General features: G+C 32.6%; 1 protein-coding gene across 1 annotated transcript in view; it reads left to right on the forward strand.

Moving 5' to 3' along the window:
* Alg9 (alpha-1,2-mannosyltransferase Alg9) overlaps positions 1-24,955 on the forward strand; it is a 54,228-nt gene that overhangs the window by 10,265 nt on the left and 19,008 nt on the right. The window contains exons 3-8 of the mRNA XM_075379901.1: positions 2,241-2,446; positions 4,717-4,830; positions 9,394-9,504; positions 12,675-12,762; positions 20,456-20,650; positions 22,656-22,772. Coding sequence (XP_075236016.1) covers positions 2,241-2,446; positions 4,717-4,830; positions 9,394-9,504; positions 12,675-12,762; positions 20,456-20,650; positions 22,656-22,772 — 831 coding nt within the window. The remainder of the gene's footprint in view (positions 1-2,240; positions 2,447-4,716; positions 4,831-9,393; positions 9,505-12,674; positions 12,763-20,455; positions 20,651-22,655; positions 22,773-24,955) is intronic.

Raw genomic sequence — 24,955 nt, forward strand, 5'->3', positions numbered from 1 at the left:
TTATGCAGTACCAAGCAAAAAAGCAAAAATCATTAAATTCTGATGAAACAATTTCACTAGTGCATGAATGTATGCGGCACAAGGTCAGTGATAGAGCAGTGAGACAGTTTTGTTTGTCATACTGTATCATACTAATACCATACATCATTTTATCACAAGATTTGACAGTTTTATGACTTTTTTGTTTAGTAGTATTTTTTAAAATTATTTTTTCCTTGTTTTCTTCGCAATATAAAACAAATTAGAAGTACAGTAATTTACATAATACACACTTTTTATGATACAGTACAGTATCTCTTTTATTTCTACAGTACAGTGTATAAAATTATACCTACATATAGAACATCGAGTGATTTAGGACAGTTTGTACTGAAGTGAAACAATGTTGCCTTTTTTCTGAGAAACAACAGTTTGGCCTCTCAACTGATATTTTCCAACATAACACTACTCAGTTGTCTGCTACTGTTGGGTCAGTTTGAACGTACCTTAGTGTCAAGTAAATTTTTATGTGTTAGTAGCATTTAGTTTCAGCATTGAAGTTAATCTAATAGCATTTAGTTTCAGTGTTGAATTTAATCTTTACACGAGCACTGTGTGTACTATATTTGTAACAATTAGTGGTTGGTACAATGGCTAGCAAACAGAAGAATACTGCATGTACACTTAAAGATAAGCTAGAAGTTTTGAATTGTTTAGATAAAGGTGAGAGTGCAACAAAAGTGTCCGTGGATTTCGGTGTACAAAAATCCACAATTAATGGTCAGATGAAAAGCTGTATAAAAATTGAACAATTCTGTATATCTTCTTCAAAAAAAAAACTCTTGAAGGCCGACATACATCAAGACTGTCATAGAATGAAAGGTTTGATGAAGCCCCTGTTTTTGTTATTTACACATGAGAAAGAAAAAAGCCCTTAAGTTGACCTCTTATTTTAGAGAAGGCTATTTATTTCAATAAATTGATAAATGATGACGATTCAGTGATCAGAATTCATGATTCACTGATGAGAAATGTGACATTACTTCCCTCCTGAGTTGAAATTGGCAAGCGTGGAATGTGGATAGCCTTGCAGTCTAAAGGCGAAAATGTGTCCATCAGTTGAAAAAGTTCTTGTAACCTTCTTTTGGGACTAGAAGGCATATTGCTGATGTTCATTCTTCATATGAACATCACACTGTAAGTGCTGCATACTGCTAACAAAGTGAAAGTCCCCTACTGAAACTGCCATCAGCCAATCAGAAATGTGACTCCTTCATAACAAGGCCAGATCTCACACAGCCATTTGTACTCAGGATAAACTAGATGAAATTTACAGGAAAAATTTAGGACATTTCTTATGCAGTTCAGATTTATCCACCTGCAATTTTTCTTGTTTGGACCATTTAAGGAGGTGCACTAGGAGCATATCGATTCCAGAGCGACAATAAAGTTGAGGAGTTTGTGCACAGTTAGCTCATGATATGTCATGTGTAGAATTTCAGAAAGACTATGAAGAAAAGTAGTAAATGTGTTTTCTATTTTTATTCTATACTGAAAATGTTAAAAACAAAATTCCAGTCTACATTGACTGACCCTCGTAAAACTACTTGAAATTTTACTTCAAATATTAGAATCGCAAAAGTTATGGAAGAATCACAAATTATAAATTAAAAATTTTTTTTTGAAGGTTTTAAACATTTATGTCTAGAGATTATTGATGAAATTTAACTTAGTTGCCTTAAAATCCTATAATTTTTTACCCTTATGAAAATTTTCTATTTTTAAAGTCAATATCCAAGACAAAAATATGAAATTTCAGTATTTTAGATTTAAGTAGTAGTATAGACAGTAATAAAAAAATCTCGGGTTTACAGGTAAATCTCGAGATTTACCTGTCCAGCTCTCCAAAATAGGCAAAAAACATTATTTCCCTGATTTATAATAAACTAACATATTGTGTATAAAATGAAAAGAGTTTTTTTTTACTTTTTTAAGTATGACTATCGGGAGACTACATGAATTCAAATTCAGAAGTGCTATAGATGCTGTGTAAATTTACAACTTAAAACCTAGTTGAGTCACAAAATTCATGTACTGAATGCTAAAGTTTTTTTTCTTTTGAAATGCCTTAATATAACGATTAAATAATTGACTGAATCTTAAATAAATATGTTTAAATTGTTGTAATAATAAATTTGTTTTCTATTTACTTTAATGTAGTTGCTGGTGATGATTATTGATATTACTTTATTATGTTTCAGAGTCATTTTATGTTACTTGGTAATGGATTTCAAACATGGGAATATAGTCCCCAATATGCATTACGATCATATACATATCTTTTACTACATATAATACCGGCATGGATATACAATCAAATTTTACAACCTAACAGAATTCTTATATTTTATTTTTTACGTTGTTTGCTCGGACTAGTATCAGCTTTATGTGAAGTCTACTTCTACAAGTAAGTGTAATTTATTTTTTTTTTAGTGTGTGGTACATTTATTCTTTATATATTTCAAATTGAATATAAAATCTTTATTGTTGGATCACTACTGAGCATGCGCTGAGTATGGATAGCAGCGAATGACATCAAAATGTATTGTTAATAAAACTTTGCCAAGTAAGTAGCTTCAGGTAGCATCATCATGATTATTGTGTCTAAGCCCAGTATAAATCCTTTAACGACCTTGTGTTATAGCAAAAAACACTGTCAATAAATAAGTGTTCCTAATTATTTCATTGATCTTGAAGGTGAATAACTGATTGGAAGTGAGAACGGAAGAGTTTTAAGTATTTGAATTTTGAAAGAACATAAGCAATGATTCTTGAAAGAGACAGAAATTCTTGAAGGTAAAAACTAATTGATGGTGTGCACTTGAGTAAAATATTCCAAAGACAAAATATTTTTCTAATCAGCTCTATGAGTAGGAACGACTCTGAGAAGATCGTAAAAAAATTATGACATTTTTAAGCAGGAGTGGAATATGTCAGAGCTTAAATAAGATTAATAGGTTAGGTAATTTAAAATGAGAAATAAATAATCTAATGTTATAGATATTAGCAAATTATTAACTTAAGGTGAACAGATGAGTTGTCAAGGAGTTATGGAATAATTAACACAAAATTAAAACTAAAACTGTCTAGCTGTAATATTGAACTAAAATACTTTGTAAAGAGAATGTCATGAAAACATTACACCAAAAGAATTATTTCCATCTCAGAATAGATGCAAACCCAAATCAACAATGATAGTGCGGATTTATGTGTTAATCTCTTCATTGGAAGATGTACAGGAGATATTCTTCTAAAAGATATTCTTAAAAATATTTATATTGGTGTAATGCTTTATTGCAGCAAAACATGGATCATAAGGAACCAGAAAAACATAAAATATAAGCTTTTGAAATGAGGTGTTACAGAAGAATGTTGAAAATTAGATGAGTTGATGGTGTAACAAATATTACAGTTTCTTGACAATTGGAGAAGAGAGAAGTTTGTGACAGAATCTTGCAAAAAGGACAAGATTGAGTTGACACGAAGGCATCAGGGTTGTTGAATTTGATATAACAATGAATACAGGGCCTGGCAGTGATTTATTGAAGTCAAGCCACATTTATTTGTAGAATTTATTACATACTTAATTTCAAAGGAGGAAATATAAAATTCATCCTCACTCACCTTATTTTGTTTAATAAAATGTTGTCATCTAAGTGCTACCTCCATTGAAAACACTTCTGCATTTTGAATTTTAATCTTTCTACTGAACATCTAGGCATCAATTGGATTGCTATAATTTCATCTTGGAAAATTGACTTTCAGTTCTTCAATCAGAGAGAAATTTTTTAATAAAAACCTTACAATTAAGGTATCCCCTAAACAGAGTAGTTGCAAGTAGACTGATGTGATTGTGAAAGCCATGAAATGTCACTCACTGTATTGGTAAGTGAGACATTTGGGAACATTCCCTTATTGCAATTATTGACTTCCCTTTTGTGTAAATGGTCTCACAGTCTTGTTCAAACCCACACTGTTCGTGCATCGATGCCACATCTGGTGAGCTTGTGGGAAAATGATCTACCGTGTTGAATTGACTATTACTTTTTCCATGCTGCTCAAATAATTAAGGTCCTATAACGAAGTTCTTAGCATGAAAAAATGTTCATGTAGCAGCTGTGGATTTCCAATTTTCCACAAAAATTAATAAATTCGTCAACATTTTCACAATATCTTCAGCAAATTCTTTTTGGTTTGTTCAATCGTGATCAATTAGTTGCTGAATAGATTCTCATTTTATAATTGTAAGCAAATGCAAAAATTATCAAACACTGCAGTCAGAATGCCTAATGAATCATGACTCATAGAGACAGATGAAGACTGTCTAACAAGCTTGTTTGATGATTTTCAGTAGTCTGTGATGTGAGATTTATCCTCCTAGGAGATTTTCTTTTCAGTACTGAACCTGTTGTCCTAAAGTTCTGTATCCACTGAAAGATTTTCTTTTGAGAATTATTCGCCTGTGGTGATTTGTTTTGAAATGATTACAAAATAAATACTTTGGCTAATTAACATTCGTCTTTAAAATAAACACATTTTGACAGCTGTCAAAATGTTCTTATGTATATATGGTGCTGTACATTCCATTAACTGCTCCTTTGCAGCAAAGTATTTTTTTAATGGTTTTTTTTTTTCTTTATTGTTATTATATTTATTTTATTATAATTTTTTTTACAGATGTGTGTGCAGAGAGTTTGGTATTCATGTTGGGAGAGTTGTATTAGCATTTATGTTGTTCAGTGCCGGAATGTTCATATCTTGTACAGCATTTCTACCTTCTAGTTTTTCAATGTAAGGCCCTATTTTGTATTGATTTTATTTTATTTACTGTTTACTTTGTATTAAATATAATTAATTTTTTTTAATTTAACTTTTTTTCTTGAAGACTATTTTTGACACATTTGTGTAGTGTTGAAGGAAAACTGCAATGTTATCTTCTTAAAGAATTTTTTTATCGGCCAAATTATACCCAGTACTTTAGTCAGTGCTGTGACAGGCATACTTTGAACAGCAACTTAAAGAAGAGTTTTTAGCTTGAAAACTATACAAGGGCAGAGTTACTGTCCATTCGCATTACTCAAACTATAATTGTGCATATCTGCCTTTCTTGCAGCATCTGAATTACAACTGAATTCTCAGTTGTTTTAGTATGGATTGTTTAAAACCAGTCAGGAATTTGAAAAATTTGTGAAAATTCATAATTTTTTGTTTTTAATTTCTTCATGATATATATCAATGGCATATCAATAATTTATCATTATTGCATCAGGAGGTTTTGACACCAATATAGTTCTTTTTTTCTGTTACTAGTACTGTCCTGAAAATAAATTTCTTTAGCCATGTTCAATTTTTTATGTTTTCATAGAGGTGAAAAGTAAAAATTGTTAATTGTTGATAATGGAATGGCTTATTTTACAAAGTTATTTAAAAACTAACTATTCTTTCGTTTTTTCCATTATTGTGGAAAGTCTGCATTAAAGAGACGATTATTGATGTAAGATGATCAATCATTTTTAAGTAGCTGCTGACTTCTATAATTTATGTCACAGAGTTGCAGTATTTTTGCCTTTCATCCATAAGGTTCTAAAATATGTTTCTGGCTAGTTTTGGCATATACTACCATTTGGAAGAAGAAAACACCACTTAAAATTTTTAAAAACTTCCTTAAATACAGCTACTGTTCAAAGTTTTTTTTTTTTTCTCTAAATCATACCTTGACAGAAGATTGTAGTCATTAGTTCTAAGGAGCCTATTCCACGCTTTCATCAGATTTCCTCAACAACTGACAAGTATTGTTGAAAAAATAAATAAATGAAAAAAATTCCTCTCCACAAGACACAAGAGGAGGCTGTGTTTCATCTAACGTCCACATCATCTATATGTATTTCTCCTTTAATACATAAAAAATTTTAAATATTGAACATGTACATAGATATTTTTTATTTGGGAAGTGAGGGAATGTAAGAATTTTTGTAAAATTATTTTTTATATTACTATTATTAATAGCAGTTTTAATGTTCTGATTAACAGTAAAAGAAAAATTAAAGAAAAACAAACCAACATACTTGGCATTTGTAGACTTAGAAAAATCATTTGATAATTTAAACTGGGAATAAAATGTTCAGAATTTTACTTTGGGGTTCAAGTATAGAGATAGAAGAACAATTGCTAACATTTACAGGAACCAAACTGCAACAGTAATAATCAAAGAACATAAGAAAAAAGCCGTAATAAAAAAGGGAGTCAACAAGGACGTTCCCTATCCCTGTTACATTTTAATCTTTACATAGAACTAATAGTTAGTTAATGATGTTAAAGAACAATTTAAATTCAAGTAACAGTGCAAGATGAAAAGATAAAGATGCTACGATTTGCTGATGATATAATAATTGTGGTCGAGAGTAAAAAAGATTTAGAAGAAACAATGAACGGCATGGATGAAGTCCTGCGCAAGAACTACCGCATGAAAATAGTAACAACAAAAGTAATGAAATGTAGAAGAAATAATGTAGATCGACCACTGAATGTGAAAATAAGATGAAAAAAGATTATGGAGGAAGAAGAATTTTGTCATTTGGAAAGTACAATTACCAAAGACGGACAAAGCAGGAACGATATAAAATGCCAAATAGCACAGATGAAACAAGCTTTTATTCAGAAATATAATTTTTTACATCAAAAATTAATTTAAATGTCAAGAAAAGATTTTTGAAAGTATATGTTTGGAGCATAGCTTTGTGTGGAAGTGAAACTTGGACGATTGGATTATCTGAGATGAAAAGATTTGAAGCTTTTGAAATGTGGTGCTACAGGATAATGTTAAAAATCAGATGGGTGGGTAAAGTGACAAATCAAGAGGTGTTGCGGCAAATTGAAGAAGAAAGAAGCATTTGGAGAAATATAATTTAAAGAAGAGACAGATTTATAGGCCACATATTAAGGCATCCTGGAATAGTCGCTGTGATATTGGAGGGATAGGTAGAAGGGAAAAATTGTGCAGGCAGGCAACATTTGGAGTATGTAAAACAAATTTTTAGGGATGTAGGATGTATACTGAAATGAAACAACTGGCACTAGCTACGGAATCTTGGAGAGCTGCATCAAACCATTCAAATGACTGAAGACATACAAAATGACTGTGTAAAGCTTTTAACACCTGTGTTGAGGCAATAGTCTAACCTACTGTTGTATCAAATTCATTCAAATACTGATCACCACGTAAAAAATTTGAAAAATACAAAAATACCCGTATCTTTGGATCCAAGAGCAGCTTTAGTCCCCTCGTCTAGCTTGTAACCATTTTTTATATGAATTTTCACTTTAAAATTTAAATTTCTGAATATTTTTTTAAAAAGTTTTTGCCAAAATCCACCTACCTCAAAGCAGTAGTCATGGATTAAAGGGAAAGTTGCTTGAATCCTTGTCTAATTTTTGTTAAAATTTAATTTTATATATATATATATATAAGTCGCCATATCTATTTTTATGATTATATGTTTACTTGAATGAGAGATGTTAATAAAAAATCACACACACACACACACACACACACACACACACATATATATATATATATATATATATATATGTGTGTGGAATGTAATGGGAACAAAATGTCAACATAAAGCTACAGGTGCTGTCCTCTCATAGTTTCATTCCCAGTTTCTTTCTGTCCTCTTGTAGTTTCAGTTCCCTATTAATATTCCAAAACTTTTTAATTCTTCCAGTTCATTTTCTGACAGTTGGCATTGTTATAGAATCATGTACGCCTGAGTTCAATACACCGAAAACAATGTGCAGTGTTTGAACTTTTAGTAGTAGAAAAAATTAAAGCTAGAAACATTCATTGTCATCTAAAAACCATCTATGGTGATGAAACTGTTGATCAAAGTACTGTGAGTATTAAGTGAGTAATCAGAAGCTGGTTAAGTGAGTGTTAATAATGAACCTCACAGTTGTTAATCAGTTTTTGTAGCTGATGGGAAGGATCTAAAGGAGGTGGATGAATTGATTCAAGCTGGGTGTTGACCTAAATTCTTTGTGATACATAGAGACATTAAAACACCTTAGATGTCATGTACTCGACAAATCATGAAGCTGATAATCTTTTAGCATTCATTTTGACCATCCCTTGTGTATATACAGGTTGACCAAAAGTCTGGAATTTTTTATCTTGGTTTCTACATTATAAAAAAATGGTCATATTTTGTTAATTTTTCTGAACGCTGTATTTTTTTCATACCCATATTATATGAGAACAGTCCAGAAAGTAACTTACATTTGTGCCTAGCGTGGAGATGGTTGGGTATAGAGCCACTATCTTGACATCAAAACGTTTCTGCACTCAGTATGCATAAAGCTGTTGTAGCATGTGAGCTGTGATTTTTCTACTTTGTTCTACTTTGTTGTGAGTTATTGAAATGTGTACTTCAATATAAAGTCTCGCAAATTGTGAGGTGCATTCAGTGATTAGGTTTTTACTGGCAAAAAACCTCAAACCAATTACTATTCACCGGCAACTTTGTGAGATATACAGAGATGGAATAAATGAGTGAAGATGGTGGAGTGAGGCAGTGGTGCATTCACTTTAAAAATGGCCGCACCGTCGTTTATGGTGAGGACCGCATGGTCAGCTTAGCTTTGTGACTGATGATCTGACAATGAAAATCAATGATAAAATTCATGAAAATCACTGCATACTGATTATGGAACTCTTGTTTCATTTACCCCAAATTTCACGAAGTTTACTGCATGAAATTGTATCAGAGAAGCTTGATTATCATAAGTTTTGTGCAAGATGGGTGCCGAAAATCTAAGGTGGCAGATTTCTACAGGGAAAGAATTGAAAAGTTTGTGCATCGTTATGATAAGTGCCTCAGTTTAAATGGCGACTATTTAGAAAAGTAGTAAGATTGTTCCTTTCAAATGTATATAATAAAATTTCTTTTTTTTATTTCAAAATGTAAGCTACTTTCTGGACAGCCCTCGTAGTTCTAATGAACTAATGAAGAGCTTTCCAATGCTTTATTAAACGCCTCTTCTATCAAATAGAAGCCAAGATGAAACATATATTCCAGAATTTTGCCCAAGCTTGGTCATGTCATATTACATCGTAGCTTTTTTATAATTTTTGACTAAAAGGACCTTAAAATATAGTAAACTGTGTTTCCCAAATTTTTACTCTTTATAATATTTTTCCTCATGATAATATTCTGTATTGTAGTATTTAAGAAAATTACTAACTGGATACTTGTATCTCATGAAAATTAAAACATGTTCCTCAAAAAAATGACTACTTAGGTTACTGTTGAATAGTAACGAACAAATATATTGATTAAGATTATTGTTTTACAGGTATATGACATTAATATCAATGGGAGCGTGGTTTCAACGGAAATATGAATTGGCAGTTTTTGCTACAGCTCTATCTACATTTCTTAGTTGGCCTTTTGTTGCTCTAATTGGGTATGGTTAAACGCTTTTATTTTGCAATATTATTGAAGTCATTTTCAAATCCTTTGCATTTATATATTCTTTAACATATTTATCGTTTATATATTCTTTAATTTTGTATCTGGGAACTTGAAGATTGTGTTTGTTCTAAGAAAAATAGACTTATTAAGTACTTTTCCAAAATGCTTTATGGAACTTAAAATGGAAAATTTTCTAAAATCTTTGATATTGTGTAAAACATTTTAATTCACTGCATTTTGGGCAGTCAAAATATATCAGATGGGATGTGTAGAATCTGCTTTACAGTATGTTGATCAGCTAATGCAGTGCATTAGTACTTCAAGGTGCCAGATATATTTATAAAGAGACATTGTTTGTAGGTTAGATATTTGTTTATTTAATTTAGATTTTAATTATTTTTATTTTTAATTCGTAATTTATGTCGACAGTGTGCAATATTTACATTGAACAATTTATAATTATTTACATTACATTAATATAGATTAGACTAAGTTGTTTTATGTTTACATAGTTCGTTTAAATATGTTCATTCATTGAATAATTTAGAAAAACTAATTTAGTAATGTTCTATATGTTCTTTAGTACAAGGATAAATCAAATATAAATGGAATTTTATTTTTAAAAAAAATTTATTTATTGAAAAATAAAAGACAAATATAATTTGTTTTTCTACATGGTTTCCTGCTTTAGAAATACACTTTTCCCAGCGAGAAGGAAGGTTTTTTATCGCAACATTGTAGAATAAAGCTGGTTGCATCAGGAGCCAATTGCGCACGAATCCCTCCATGCCCTCATCATCTTCAAATCGTTGCCCTCCAAGAGCTTCTTTAGGCAGCCCAAACAATTGAAAATCACAAGGTGATAGGTCTGGGCTGTAGGGAGGATGATAAAGTTGAGTCCAGTGCATTTCTTCTAGTTTTGAGCCTGTTAGAGCTTCAGTATGGGGCTTGGCGTTGTTCATGGAGGAGTACGGCCTTCAAATCAGTTGTTCTCATCTTTTGAGGCGATGTGCAGCCCTCACCTTGTTCAACAGCTCGCATTAGTAAGCAGCATTGATTTCCGTCACTCATGCAAAAAATCAATGAGCAAAATGCCTTGCTGGTCAAAAAATTGGTTGAAAGAACCTTGCCAGCTGACAGTTGAGTCTTGGCTTTCACTGGGTCTGCCTCCCCTTTCCTTCGCCACTCCATACTGGCTTGTTTCGACTGGAGAGTGTAGTGGTGGACCCATGTTTCATCACGGTGATGATTCAACTCAAAAATGTTTAATCTTCTTTTGTAAACCTTGCTGTAAGCCTCAACTTCAACAAAACATCTCAACTTCTGATCTATGGTCAAAAGGCAAGTGACCCATCTTTCACACACTTTACAGAACTGTAGGTCGTTTGTGATGATCGCTTTACATCTCTCGTAACTTATTCTGACATGTTCTACAATTTCGGATTCTCTCATTTGTCCATCATTTTCAAGAATGTCTCGAACCACACGAATGTTTTCATCTGTAATGCTGCTCCAAGGACGGTGATCGTATTCCTAATTTTCCACTCATTCTTTGCATGAGATTGTGAAATCCTTCATTTGTTTTTTTTTTCTTTATGTTCTGTGTGTTTATAACATGTCTGGGACCAGCTGAGACATCAATAAGAACTGATTTTTTTTTTTACAGTCCACTACAAAATGTGTTAAAAAACAGTGCAAGAAGTGTTGTATCAATCAGCATTCAACTACATTTGTCCTTCCTTGAACTCTTTATGCCAAACAAACACATGAGTCCTTAACAATGTTTGGTCCCCGAACTGTCCAGTCAATCTCCGGAAAATTTCCATTTCTTGAATTCCTTCACAGCAAGAAATTTTATAATTATGCATTGCACAGTGGAGGGGGTGCATCTTTTGCTCCTACATCGTGAGCGTTACTGACAAATTGGTTGAGAGTGTGGAATAGCCAGCTCTCCCCACTCCTAATGACCCACACAAACATGCAGCCCTACCAACCATAGATGCTCAGGAACAAAAATCCCGTTTATATTAATTTACCTTTGTAATTATCTTTTTTGAATAAAAAATGGCGATAGAATTCATACAACCATTAGCATAATAAAAAATAAGTATACTTGATATGTCTGAACAGGATGAATTGAAATCTAAAATACTTGAAATAACATAATGCCTATGTGTTGTAATTTTTTGTTTGCATTGAACATTTGGTATTTTTTCATTAAATGCCACCCATTTTTTAAAATTTCTTGTATTTTATATATATTATATAGAATGAAAGATAAACCCTGTATTTGAAACCATATTTCTAATGAGTGAGGTCGTAAAAATTATTTCTGTTGGTTCTAAACTTATTTACTTATGTTGGTATGTAATCATACAAGGGGCATTAAGGTCAGTTCACCCAAAAAAATGTGCAGGAATCCCCATTTACACTCTAGTCTAACAGAAGTCCCGGATTGACGTGAACATCCCTTGTGTATGTACCAAACAATTGGTCATTACACCATTTTGGCTATCAAGTATGAATGAATTTCTATGTAGTTTTTCTTGGTAGATGAATTGCTCAAAGAGATAAATAGAATGGTCAGCAAAGTCTTCTTATGTGTAGATTACTATTTCCAATGGGATTACTTTAAAATATTACTCAATATTCAAAACCTAAATATATACTGATTTTAAAAGTAGAATTTAAAAATCAGCTCAGAATATTTCTACAGCTGCACTCCAAGGAACGGCTAGTTTGTACATTAATGTCAAAAGGTTAAGTAAGTAATAGACGTACAAAATATCTTGAAACTTTTACATTTGCTGAAAACAGGTTCATTTTTAAACAGGGTTCATAATAATTTTACCTTACCCTGTTTAACTGAAGTTTACTGTAACATGTAAGCATCCAGCATTAGTGAATTTGATTGTAGAAGGAAGTTTAAAAGGTAAAAACTGTAAAGGAAAACAAAGATTGGGCAATATAATTAAGGCAATTAAGGATGCAGAATATAAGAAGTATACTGACACAGAAAATCAGTGAGCGATTGATAGAATAGAAAGGAGTTGGATTGCAAACCAGTCAAATTATGACTGGTATCATAAAAAAATTGTAGTTCAATTATGATGTGAATTGTTTTTCAGTGATTTATTTTAGATTGTTCCTATTGTTTTTCAGTGTTCCTATTGCAATTGATATGTTATTTAGAAGAAATGATTGGTTAAAATTTATTCAGTGGAGCATTATTTCATGTATTGCAATACTGGTAAGCTTCATTTATTACACAATATTACAATGTTTTATATTTTTGTATTTTGTCAAGCTTTATTTACTACTCATGATGTTATACTTTTTTCTTAATTGTGTGTATGTAATAATCTTTATTCTACCTTAGAACAGATTTATAGGACTTTTTTTTTGATAGATTTGTGGTTCTTCATTCCTTTCCGAGTAATTGTTTAATGTCAACATATTTACTACATCCTCAGTTACCTGCTTTATATACTCCAATTTTTGTTTTAGAGGTTTTACTTTACATACTTCTTCCGTCACCAAATTAACTATACCTGGATGCTTTCATGTACGGTCAACCAACCTAGTTTGCCTTCTTACATATGATGAGTAGCTGAAATGTAATGCACAGTTACAAGTACAAATTTAAAAGTAAATTTTTTGCCATATTTTGTTTCGATGCAGTCATAGAAAATTATTTTCAGCACACATTTCTTCCAACAGCGAACCAGTTTTCTCATTCCATCAATGAAGAATACTGGTGGTCTTTCCTTATCTATGACTTCACTTTGTCCATCAGTTCATCATCCATGCTGAAATGAATATTTTTAATATCTTCCTTTCATTGCAGAAAGAAATAAAATTCACCGGTTGCCAAAACTGATGAGTATGGAGGGAAATTTGAGTAGGTTCAAATTTCAACTTCACAAGAACCTCGGCCTATGTATGTATGGCTGAGCATTATAGTGTTGCAGAATTATTGGGTTCGTTGGTTGTCGAACACAACAGATACTTCTAGGGTTTTAGAAGCATGAAACACCTCTGCCACTATGAGGAGGATGTCCACTTGGAGGATCATCCTCACTATTCACTTTAACAGCTTCTGATACACAAAGTTTTATTACCCATCTACTTATGGATTTCAATCAGCAGATTCATCACTGTAGACAACAATATATTTCACTAGCATTCACTTTGTCCACTGATAAAAATTTAATCATTGCTCATTGTTTTAGACGCGTTGACTGATACAGCAGGCGTACTTGACCCCATAACAATGGTGACTGACAGAAAATGAAAGAAGGTGGTTTATGAGTTTTGGAATGTTAGTAATAGGGGAATGAAACTATAAAGCGGCAGCACCTGATTATTTGTGTGACATTATGTTCTCTCATTACATTCAGGTGTGTATTACATTTCAGCCACCTCTCATAATTCTGTTAAAATTCTATTATCTTGCATTTTCATTATCAGATGTGCACTTCAAATCTATAATTTCTATATAGTCTGTCTTCTGGGATTAGTGTGTCAGGTTCAGAATGACCTCCCTTTTACCAATTGTTTTTTCTGAAACCAAATTGATTTTTATTTACTACACTTTCCACCACATATTTTATTCATCTATAAACCGCTGTAGTGATTATTTTTGAGCCATCAAATGTTATAATAGGCTGATAATGTAGCAGTCATCATACTTATTTGTAACTTCTTTCTTTGATGCAGCAGACATACTAATCTATTCAGTGTTGCTTATCCTAAAATATACACCACCGACTAAAACTCCTGCTGCACCAACAATGCAGCAAGCTACTAAGATCCTGTTGAAGGGATGTAAAAAAATTGTCACCTGGTATATCTCCAGCCTCACAAGCTTCCAAATCCCCACCACTGTCTCAAGATACTATCAAGAATATGGTAGCAGAGATATGCTTGAAGAAACAGCTCTTCCTTAAAATTGTAAGGACTAAAAAGAAAAACCGGATAGTTTTTGATAAGTAATTTTCACGCAGAGTTTTTATACATAACAGTTTTTTCTATGGCTACAAATATTATTCAGTGGAATGTTTGCGGTCTCCCGCAACAAGGATATTGAAATTCTAATAAAGGAACAAAATACTTTAATACTATGACTTCAGGAGACTCACCTCCATTCCCAGGAATGGAGGTGAGTCCTTTCGCAGATATGGCAGTATCTGCGAAAGGATGTAACTATCAAAGTGAGGGCTGAGGATGAGAAGGTGTGGCTGTTTTCCTAAAGGAAGTAATGTTAGCCATGCAGATACCACTGCATACAAACATCCCTACAGTCTCAGGGAAGATAACGGCACCATTTAAAATGAATATCTGCAACTTATACCTGCCTCCAAATTCTTATATCAGTAGGATGATCTGGCTGGTCTGATTTCCCTGATATCTATCCTAATAATTAATAATTAGTACCTATCCTAATAATTGGTGATTTCAATGCTCACCACCATTCTTGGGGCTCATCGTCATGTTCTTCTCAGGGAAGGATAGTTGATTGATTGAGGCAAAACTTAGATTTCTGCTTATTGAATGATGGATCATGCACATTTGTATCATCTTCATCAGGCACGTCTTTGTGGATCGATCTGTTCTTGTGTTCAGCGTAATTATTTCCTTATCTTCGTTGGCACATTTCCAAAAACCTTTTTGGAAATAATGACAGACCATTTATTATCTCGGTCGGTGGTAGTGATTTGCCTTAGAGTCAGCTATGAAGATGGGTGGTAGGGAAGGCGGACTGGATCGGGTACAAAGTTTTGTTTAACCAGTACAATGAAAGTGGTGAGGCTATTTACCAACTTTCCATGTTTGTACATCTGATACTAAATAGTGCAGTTGAATATATCCCTCTAACATCTGGAAAACCTAAACAGCCTTCTGTTCCTTGGTGGAACGATGAACGCAGGAGGGCATTGAGGGATTGTTGCAGAGTGTTGTGTAATTTTAATTGTAGGCCTACAACAGAAATGCTCTGTGCTTACCACAATGTGAGGGCTATATGCCATTGAATGTTTCAGTGTGCTAAGCAGAAATCATGGCTAAACTATGTTGATACCATTTCTCAGACAGCTCCATCATCAGTTGTTTGGAGAAAGGTACAGGCCATGTGTGGATCAGGACAATCTCCACTGCCAATTGGACTAGTAACCAACGGTGTCCTCGTTACCGCACAAATTGATGTGGTGAACACATTTGATTGCTCATTTAGATCAGTTTCATTAACATCATTCTACTGTCCTTAGTTTGTAAGGTATAAGTTGCAGGTAGAAAGTGTGCCTTTTATTATTGGTGATTCGAAAAATAAGTTAAACATTCCTTTTTCTTTTGGTGAGTTAAGGTATGCGTTGAAAAATTCCTGCAACACTTCCTCTGGAAATGATAATATCAGGTTCAGTATTTTATCTCATTTGCTGAATAGTGCATTATAAAATTTTTTGTCTATTTACTACAAAATATTCTCTGACCAGGTATTTCCAGATTCCTGATCAGAAGCATTGGTCATCCCCATACTGCAACCTGGTAATGATAAATCATATCCTTTCAGTTATTGTCCTATATTCTTGATCTGTACCCTGTGCAATTTGATGGAATGTATGGTAAACCATCACCTATTGTGATATTTTGAGAGAAACGCCTTAATTGCCCCCAAACAATATAGTTTCCACCCAGGTAGATTGGCGATCGATTATATAGTAGTACTGGAATCTATTCAAAACATCTGGTTGCAGTATTTTTTGATATGCAAAAGGTGTATAACACAGCTTGGAAGGGAATCCTAAATACACTGCATGAATGGGGTATAAATGAAAATCTCCTTGCATTTATCAGGGTTTCCTCGGCAGTCGATCCTTTCAAGTTTGATTGGAATGATGTCCAAAAGTTTCACACTAGAAAACGCAATACCACAGAGAAGCGTTACCTTATTTGCAGTAGCCATAAATAGTATAACAAACTGTGTGCAAAAACCCATTATGTGTTGTTTAGTTGTTGATGATTTGTCAATTTACATAACATCTAGATCTTTATCTGCTAACAAGAGACTGCTTCAAAATACAATCAACCATTTACAATCGTGGTGTAAAACAACTGGATTCACATTTTCTCCAGAGAAAATGAAATGCATCTGCTTTTCATGCTTGAGGATCGATAATAACCCTCAAGTGTTTTTACATGGTGAACCAGTTGAAGCATGCTCATGGGTTAGATTTTTGAGAATGTGGTTTGACCAAAAACTAATGTGGGTAACACATTTAAAGGAACTGAAGTTAAAATGTTTAAAAATATTGAGCATGATTAGAATTTTATCAAATACACAATGGGGAGCTGATTAAGTATGCATATTGTGCTTCTACTGAGCTCTAGTCTGTTCCCGCTTGGACTACAGCTGTGTGGCCTATTCGCTACTGGTCCACAGCTCTTAGAATATTAGATTCAGTCCATTATTCAGTGTATCATCTGTTCTGATACAGGTGATTTTGGCTTAACCCTTGTGGTAAGTATGCTGGTGGAAAGTGGTAAGCAATCTCTTTCTAATAGACGGAATTAAATGATTTGCACTTATGTAGCTCATACTAAAGTACAACAAAATCATCCAACATTTGATGCGGTGTTCTCTAACCAATATTTGATTCAGTACCAAGAACAGCCAAGATCTACTGCTCCACTAAGAATTAGAACTCACTGCCTTTTCTTAGTTCTAAATATACAGTTACTTCCAGTCCTTAGTGTTGCTCCATGTTAAAAAGAACACAAATCCAGTTATCATACAAAACAGCTTCTGCTGGATCCCCAGCCGTATAAGAATTTCAGGCAATGAGCGCACAGACAGTGCAGCAAAAGATGCTTATCTTCACCCTCCTTTTCCAGGTGTGTTTCTTCTAATGATCTTGTCTGTTTCCTGAAGAGGGTAGTTCATAATGTGTGTCAAAGTGAGTGGGATGCTACCATGAACTATAAAATCTCAATTAAAAACACTGTTTCACCATGGGCTCTGGCTCTTCATGCAGAAATAATCATTGAGAAGAGATTATTATATCATTTTCCAATAAGGCACATTAGGCTCACTCATGATTATCTGATGACTCAGACGCACCAATTTGTGCTCCCTGCACTACCGACCGACAGTCCACTACATCTTTGTATCTTTATGCAGTATTGTGTTGTAAGTTCAAACTAGGGGCTAATAAGCAAATAATTCTGGGGGATAGTAAAGTGATTTTATCTTCTGTTTTACAATTTCTTGAGCCATTCGTTTATATTCAAATGTGTAAATTACTATAGTGTATACCAAGTATTCATTTCGTTTGCGTTAATGCAGTTTGTGATTTTATTTTTTGAGATATACAATGTGATTTGTTTTGTTATTTTGCTTTTAGCAAGCGTTACAGGCGTTTTACTTGAAGACATATTTTTGCGTGTCGACATTTTTAATTTTTAAATTATTTTAACTTTCTAGTTTTTGTAGAACAAATATCGTACCCAGGTGATAATAATATGAAGTGTTTTTCGTTTAGAAAAAAACCAAAATAAAAAATTATGTTGTATCTCTATTGCTTTATTTTTAAGTTTTTTTAAACTGTACCAAACTTTGATCTTAAAATAATTTCTTGTGTTACCAATTTCCTTTTCCTACTCCAATTTTTGAATAAATATTTTCTTTTGAACCGTCCCTTAATATATTCCTGCCTCCTGTTAGCTCTTTTTTTCTCTGTAACCAGGTTATCTACCCGCACCACTTACATTAACAATTTTGGCTTATTTACTTAAAATTTTACGTTATTTTTATGATACCACCTTTTCAATGGTTATTTTTTGTTTACTTTGCTAAACATCTGTATGAATTTATTTTCCTCTGCGATTTTGCATTGATGTTTGATTTTATTTTTAAGAAGCCTTTACATTGTCATCCTGCCTTTCAAACTTTTTCATTTTTAGATTTTATATATTGATCATCAATTGTACGGTCATAAAAAAAAGTTACTGCAATTTAAAAAAATCTATTTCAGCAACTACTAGAGATAATCAAACAAGTATTTTTTTAAAAAATTCACCAACTAAAAAGTTTTTATACTTACAATAGAATTTTTCAATATGAGTTCCGTTGGTTGCTCTGCAGACATCCAGCCGATAATCAACTTCTGCCCAGATCCGCTGGATCATCACAGGCGTAACTCTAGCAGAAGCAGTGGTGATCCATTGTCTTAAATGTTGTACATCCCTGATTTTTTCACTGCAGACAATGGTTTTTAATGTATAAAAAAAGTCTATGGGCTGTCAGATCTGGACTTCTCAGAAGCTAAATCGCAGGAGCGATCCAATCCAACAATTAGGGAATTTTTCATTGAGAGCGCATCAAACAGCTAGGTTACACTGTGAATGTGCTCCATCTTGTTGAAACATTATAGGAACGTTTATTTCTTGTTCAATTTTAATTTTTAGATCTTCTTAAACAACTTTGGCATATATGCTAAGCTACCTCATCATTCGTTTTGGGCCGTCCAAGGGACTTTTTCATTTTCACGATTCAAGATTCCTTAAACTGCTCATACCACTATCTAATGCTGCTATTTATGTAAGAGAAATCATTGCCATAAACACACCGGAAAGTCCGTTGAACAGTTTTAACTAATTTATACTTTACTAACCACAAAATGCATTGTGCTTTCTGCTGAATTGTCACCATTGCACCGACCGACAGTGGTGCAGAGTCGTAGCGCATTGTGCAGTTGTGCACATCAGCTCAAGATCTCAGGTAGTTATATTGAAAAAAAAACTTTGTGATATCCCAATTATTTTCCAGTTCCAATTAATACTTTATCGCAATTACATAGGAAGATATGATTTTATTTTATTGCTGCAACCTTTTTCAATGACTGTTTTTTATTATCCATTTCCTTGGATTTTTTGTTATCCAATTTCTTACAAATTGTTGCCTAAAGCTCTTCTGCCTTAATTATTTCCTTTTTTTAAATTTGACAATTTATTTTTTCTACTTAGTCTACATTTGTAAATATTTTTCAGTACTATACCTATGATTTCTCCCGAATTTAACTTTACATTATTTTTTTTTCCACAAAAAACTAAAAATGGGATATTTCCCATATTTTTGTAATAATCTTTTTCTTTAGTTTCTTTAAACTAGTTATAACAAAATATTTTTGTTAAAACTAAAGTGTGGTCAGAATCAGTGTGTGTTTTGGGTTACATCTTACAGACCAGATCATAGGGTGGTTTTGAAATTTCTGCCGGCCATTATAAAATCCAATTGTTACATTTGTGCATCTCTTGGTTTCAACATTGTTTATTTTCCTTTATAGTTTTTTTTCAATCACCAGTTTATTAGTTCAAATTTCTGAAGCTTTCTTCTTTCAGTTTTCTGACTTATTCGACATTCTCAGACTATTTTACCTTTTTGAATTTTTCCTACTGTGGCAACATTTTAGTTTCCCATAACTCTTTAATTGTGATATTCTTTTATCCATCGATTAATAAAAAGTAAACCTTTCGATTATTTGTTTACAACATTGTTCAATTAAAATATATATAATATAATCACCAGTCCCTCTGTTGTCTGGAAACACCAAAACGTCCTCGGTGGTGTTATTTGAGTTTGAGCTAGGTATTTGCTCCATAGTATTACCTGGGGCTATGGAATGTAATTGTGGCAGGTGATTTTTGTAATTTAATCAAATCCAAACTAACGGTGGTAGTAGCCACTTTTTGCTAGAGTTAGCTTGAGAAACACCTTTATATCTGAAAGAAATTAATCGAACTTAACAATTATTAAACTATTGCATTTCAATTGTTCTGGGACTAAATTGAAATGTGTATTGGAGTGGTGCGGTTTTTTTTTAATGACTTTTTTGTGATCTAAAAAACCTGTTGCAGTTTTAAATTTTGTTCTCATTTTCATGTTTCAGTTACCAATGGTGAGAATAGATTCTCTATATTATGGTAAATTGGTGATAGCACCTTACAATATAGTCATGTATAATATATTTACATCACATGGACCCAATTTATATGGAACTGAGTCATGGACATATTATTTATTTAATGGATTCCTTAACTTTAATTTCATTTTTTTATTTGCATTGATTACACCTTTCGCTTTGGTAAGAAAAAATTATTTATTACTATTAGTATTTATTTTTAATTATATGTTAAACTATTGGTTTACTGCATGATTACCATAATTTCTTATAATATTTTTTTGTAATTTCGTTGGACCCAAGTAAAAAATAGTTTGATTAACCAACCTTGAATAATGCATTTCATTTACTTTGTAATTCTGTACTTGGGTTGTTCAAGTTGGTTTTTTATTATAAAAATATAATATATATATATATATTTTTTTTTTTTTCATAAAATTTGATCAAAAAATAAACAGAATTTTTAAAATTCCCAGGCTTTTTTCTTTCTTTTTCCTGTTTAGCCTCCAGTAATTACCTTTTCAAATAATACTAGTCTTGTACAGTCTCAGTTCGACCATTCCTGAGATTTGTGGTTAATTGAAACCCAACCACCAAAGAACACTGGTATCCACAATCTAGTATTCAAGTCTGTGTAAAAATAACTTACTTTACTAGGACTTGAACGCTTGAACTCTCGACTTCCAAACCAGCTGATTTGGGAAGATGCTTTCACCACTAGACCAACCCGGTGGGTTAAAATTCCCAGGCTGTATAGTCCAATTTTCACAATGTTTTTGTTTTGTTTGTACACTTGTCCCTAATGTATATGTACATTGGTAGCCATATTGGATCCTTAGTTTATTGTTGGCTGTCAAAAAGGTTACACATGTTTTGGTATGATCAGTGATTTTTAATTAGAAAAAATGAAACGAAGAATTTGCATTTAATTTTGCTTTAAGAATGGAATAAAGTGCAGTATCACATTGGACATTTTGAATGTTGCTTTTAGTAGTTCTTCTATGAATAAAACAAGCATTTACAAGTGGTACAAATGTTTCCAAGAGGGCTGTGAAGATTGAAGATGATGATTGCCACAAGGCAATCATCATCTTCACAAGGCAATCACAACACATCAACAACTGATGACAGCATTAAAAAGTAAAGAAAAAGGCAATCACAGCACATCAACAACTGATGACAACATTGAAAAAGTAAAGAAAATTATTATGGACAATTGTTGAATCACTGTCAGAGAGGTTGCTGATCATGTTGGCATTTCATTTTTCAGGTATTGTAGGCATGAAATGTGTGGCAGCAAAATTTGTTCCAAAATGTTGAATTTCGACCAAAAGCAGTGCTGAATGAACATTGCTCAGGGGTTGATGAATGAAATGAATGACAATTCAAAACTGCTTAAACAGGTTGCAACTGGTGATGAAACATAGGTATATGGGTATGACATCGAAACTAAGGCCCAATCATCCCAGTGGAAGCCTGAAAAGCCAAGACCAAAAAATTCTTTTCAATTTCAATTGAATGTGAAGGTTCTGATCGATCACTGTATTCTTCAACTTAAACGGCTTAGTGTATCATGAGTTCTTGCCTCAAGGTTGTACAGTCAATAAGAAGTACTACATGGAAGTTCTCCATTCGTATGAAGCAATCCAAAGAAAAAACTCCGATTTGTGGCAAAACAATTCATGGCAATTGCACCAAGATAATACACCTACTCACACTTCATTGCCTGTTGAAGGCAATGAAGTGTGATTCATTAAAAAATGAATTTTTGTCCAATAACAATACCCTTATGATGCCTCAGCCTCTGTATGCACCAGACACCGCCCCCTGTGACTTCCTATTCTCCAAGCTGAAAAGAACCATGAAAGGACGATGTCTTGCTAACATTGATGAGATGAAGACAGAATCACTGAAGGAGCTAAATGGCATACTGAAAATTGTATTCCAGAGGTGCTTCGAAGATTGGAAAAGATGCTGGCAAAATATCTGATGGAGAGTACTTTAAAGGTGACAAAATCAATATTGATGAATAAGTAAAGATTTTATGAGAAAAACTAAAATTCTGCGTAATTCTTGATCAAACCTTGTTGTCATCATCTTTTGTGTGTGTGTGTGTGTGTGTGTATGGGTAAATCTTAATTTGTACAAATATTTTTCTGATTTTGATAGAATATTGTTATTTTTCTAGGTGTTGGTAAAATTATTAGTTCCTTTTAAAGCAAGAAATCCAGGTTGTTTACCTTATTGGTTATCATTAGCTCCGTTATATCTTTGGTTATTGGTTTTCTTTCTTCAACCTCATAAGGTCAGTAAATTTTCTTTTATATATATGTATTTTAAGTTAGTTTAGCAAAAAATTATTTTTCTTAATTTAATGGGTTAGAATATAGTCAAGTGAATAGAAATTGAGATAATTATAAATTTGTTAAAATTATTCAGACATTTGAACAGATAACTTTCCCAGCTAAGCTTTTTTATGCTCAGATTAAGCCTCTAAAAGAAAAAAAAGACAATTATAACATGAATAATTCTGATATAAATGAACACATTCTTCCAACATTTTCAAAAATTTGTCAAGCAGAATGTTTGTAAGTTTTTACAACAATTTGGAAAATTACAATTATCCCAAAATCAGCATTGTTTTAGGATAAATATGAACACTTATATAGGCTTAAGTAACTTGAATGCAATTTTTTTATGAACTCTTCAAAATATATGTGACATATTAAATTTCTTTTTAAGTTTTTTCAGTATGCTGTATCAGGCATTGAATTTAATTGAAAAGTTGTTTCGTCAATTGAATAGATGATAATTTAAAAAAATGTATAATATCTATTCATTATGACAAGGATCATAAGAAATAATTAATTGGTTATAATTAAATTTTTGGGGGTTTATTATATAATTCTTGCTGTTACAGTTTCTTCTGTTAGCTAACACAAGTATTTTAATTTTTTTTATAGTGCAACTGTAAATTTTGATTGTTAGTTATAAAATTTATTGTAATGTTATTATTTTTACTTTAAATTGTAAAGTAAAAGGTTTTTTTGTAAATTTGTTCTTGCAAATATTTATGTGAAGCGTAGTAATTTATTGCAATGAAAAGTGGACAGTAGGAAAACAGCAAAGAAGTATAATAGAGGCCTTTGAAATCTGATATTACAGGAGGATGTTGAGAATAAGGTAATTAATAAAATCCAAAATGAAGAAATCTTAAGATGAGTAGGAAAGAAGATAAATTTTTGACAGAATGTTATAGAGACGAACTAGGTTGTGGGTCACATATTAAGAATGTAGGTTTAATTAAATTGATAATAGACAGTAGAATGTAATCAGTGTGGTGAGGTTATAAAGTTACCATAAAAAATTACTCCAAAAAATAAATAATTAAAATTTAATATAAGTTTTAGTATTATAATGTTTCATCGAAAAAGTTTGCAGCAATTTAAAAAAAATGTCTATCAGAAACTACTAGAGATAATCAAATGAGTATTTGTTTTTAAAATTCACCAACTCAAAAAGTTTTTTTAAATACTATAGAATGTTTCAATATGAGCTTCATTGGTCGCTCTGCAAACATCTGGCTGATAATCGACTTCTGCCCAGGTCTGCTGAATCATTGCAGGCATAACTGTGGCAATAGCAACAATGAGCTGTTGTCTTAAATGTTGTACATCCCTGATTTTTTCACTGTAGACAATGTTTTTGACGTATCCTCATAAAAAAAAATCTAGAGGTATCAGATCTGGTCTTCTCAGAGGTCAAAATACAGGACCGGCCCTACCAATCCAACGATTATGGATTCTTTTATTGAGAGCACATCGAATACCTAGGCTAAATTTTGGGAGCACACCATCTTGTTGAAACATTACAGCAACATTACTTTCTTGTTCAATTTGGTTAACTTGTCGGAAAATGTTCAGTTGTAGCATGTTTAAATATACATTCCTTGTGATAGATAATAGGCTCATGAAAAAAAATAGTGCAATCACATGATCGGATATCAAACTGCACCGCATGCTTATTTTTGGTAAATTTCTGACATATTCAGCAATTTCATGGGGTTGCTGAGATCCCAATATCCTACAGTTGACATGCCAGTTGACACAACCACTGATATGGAAAGTCGCTGCGTGACTTTCCATCTCAGGATTTTGTAAGCGTGAAGGCTTATTTGAATAGTTATGTTTGGAATTCCTTACTGTAAACATTGACTAGAAATTGATTTTTTAGGGTTCTTAAACAACTTTGGCATATACACTCAACTGCTTCATCACTCATTTTGGGCGATCTGTGGGACCTTTTCACTTCCAGTTACCAGATTCCTTAAGCTGCTCGTAATGCCGTCTAATACTGTGTTCATGAAAAGGATCATTGCCATAAAGATGCCAGATAGTTTGTTGTACAGTTATAACTGATTTATAATCCAATAACCACAAAACACACTGTGCTTTCTGCTGAACTGTTGCCATTGCATTGATTGACAGC

The sequence above is a fragment of the Lycorma delicatula genome, chromosome 12, assembly GCF_047948215.1.
Source record: "Lycorma delicatula isolate Av1 chromosome 12, ASM4794821v1, whole genome shotgun sequence".
NCBI classification, from domain to species: domain Eukaryota; kingdom Metazoa; phylum Arthropoda; class Insecta; order Hemiptera; family Fulgoridae; genus Lycorma; species Lycorma delicatula.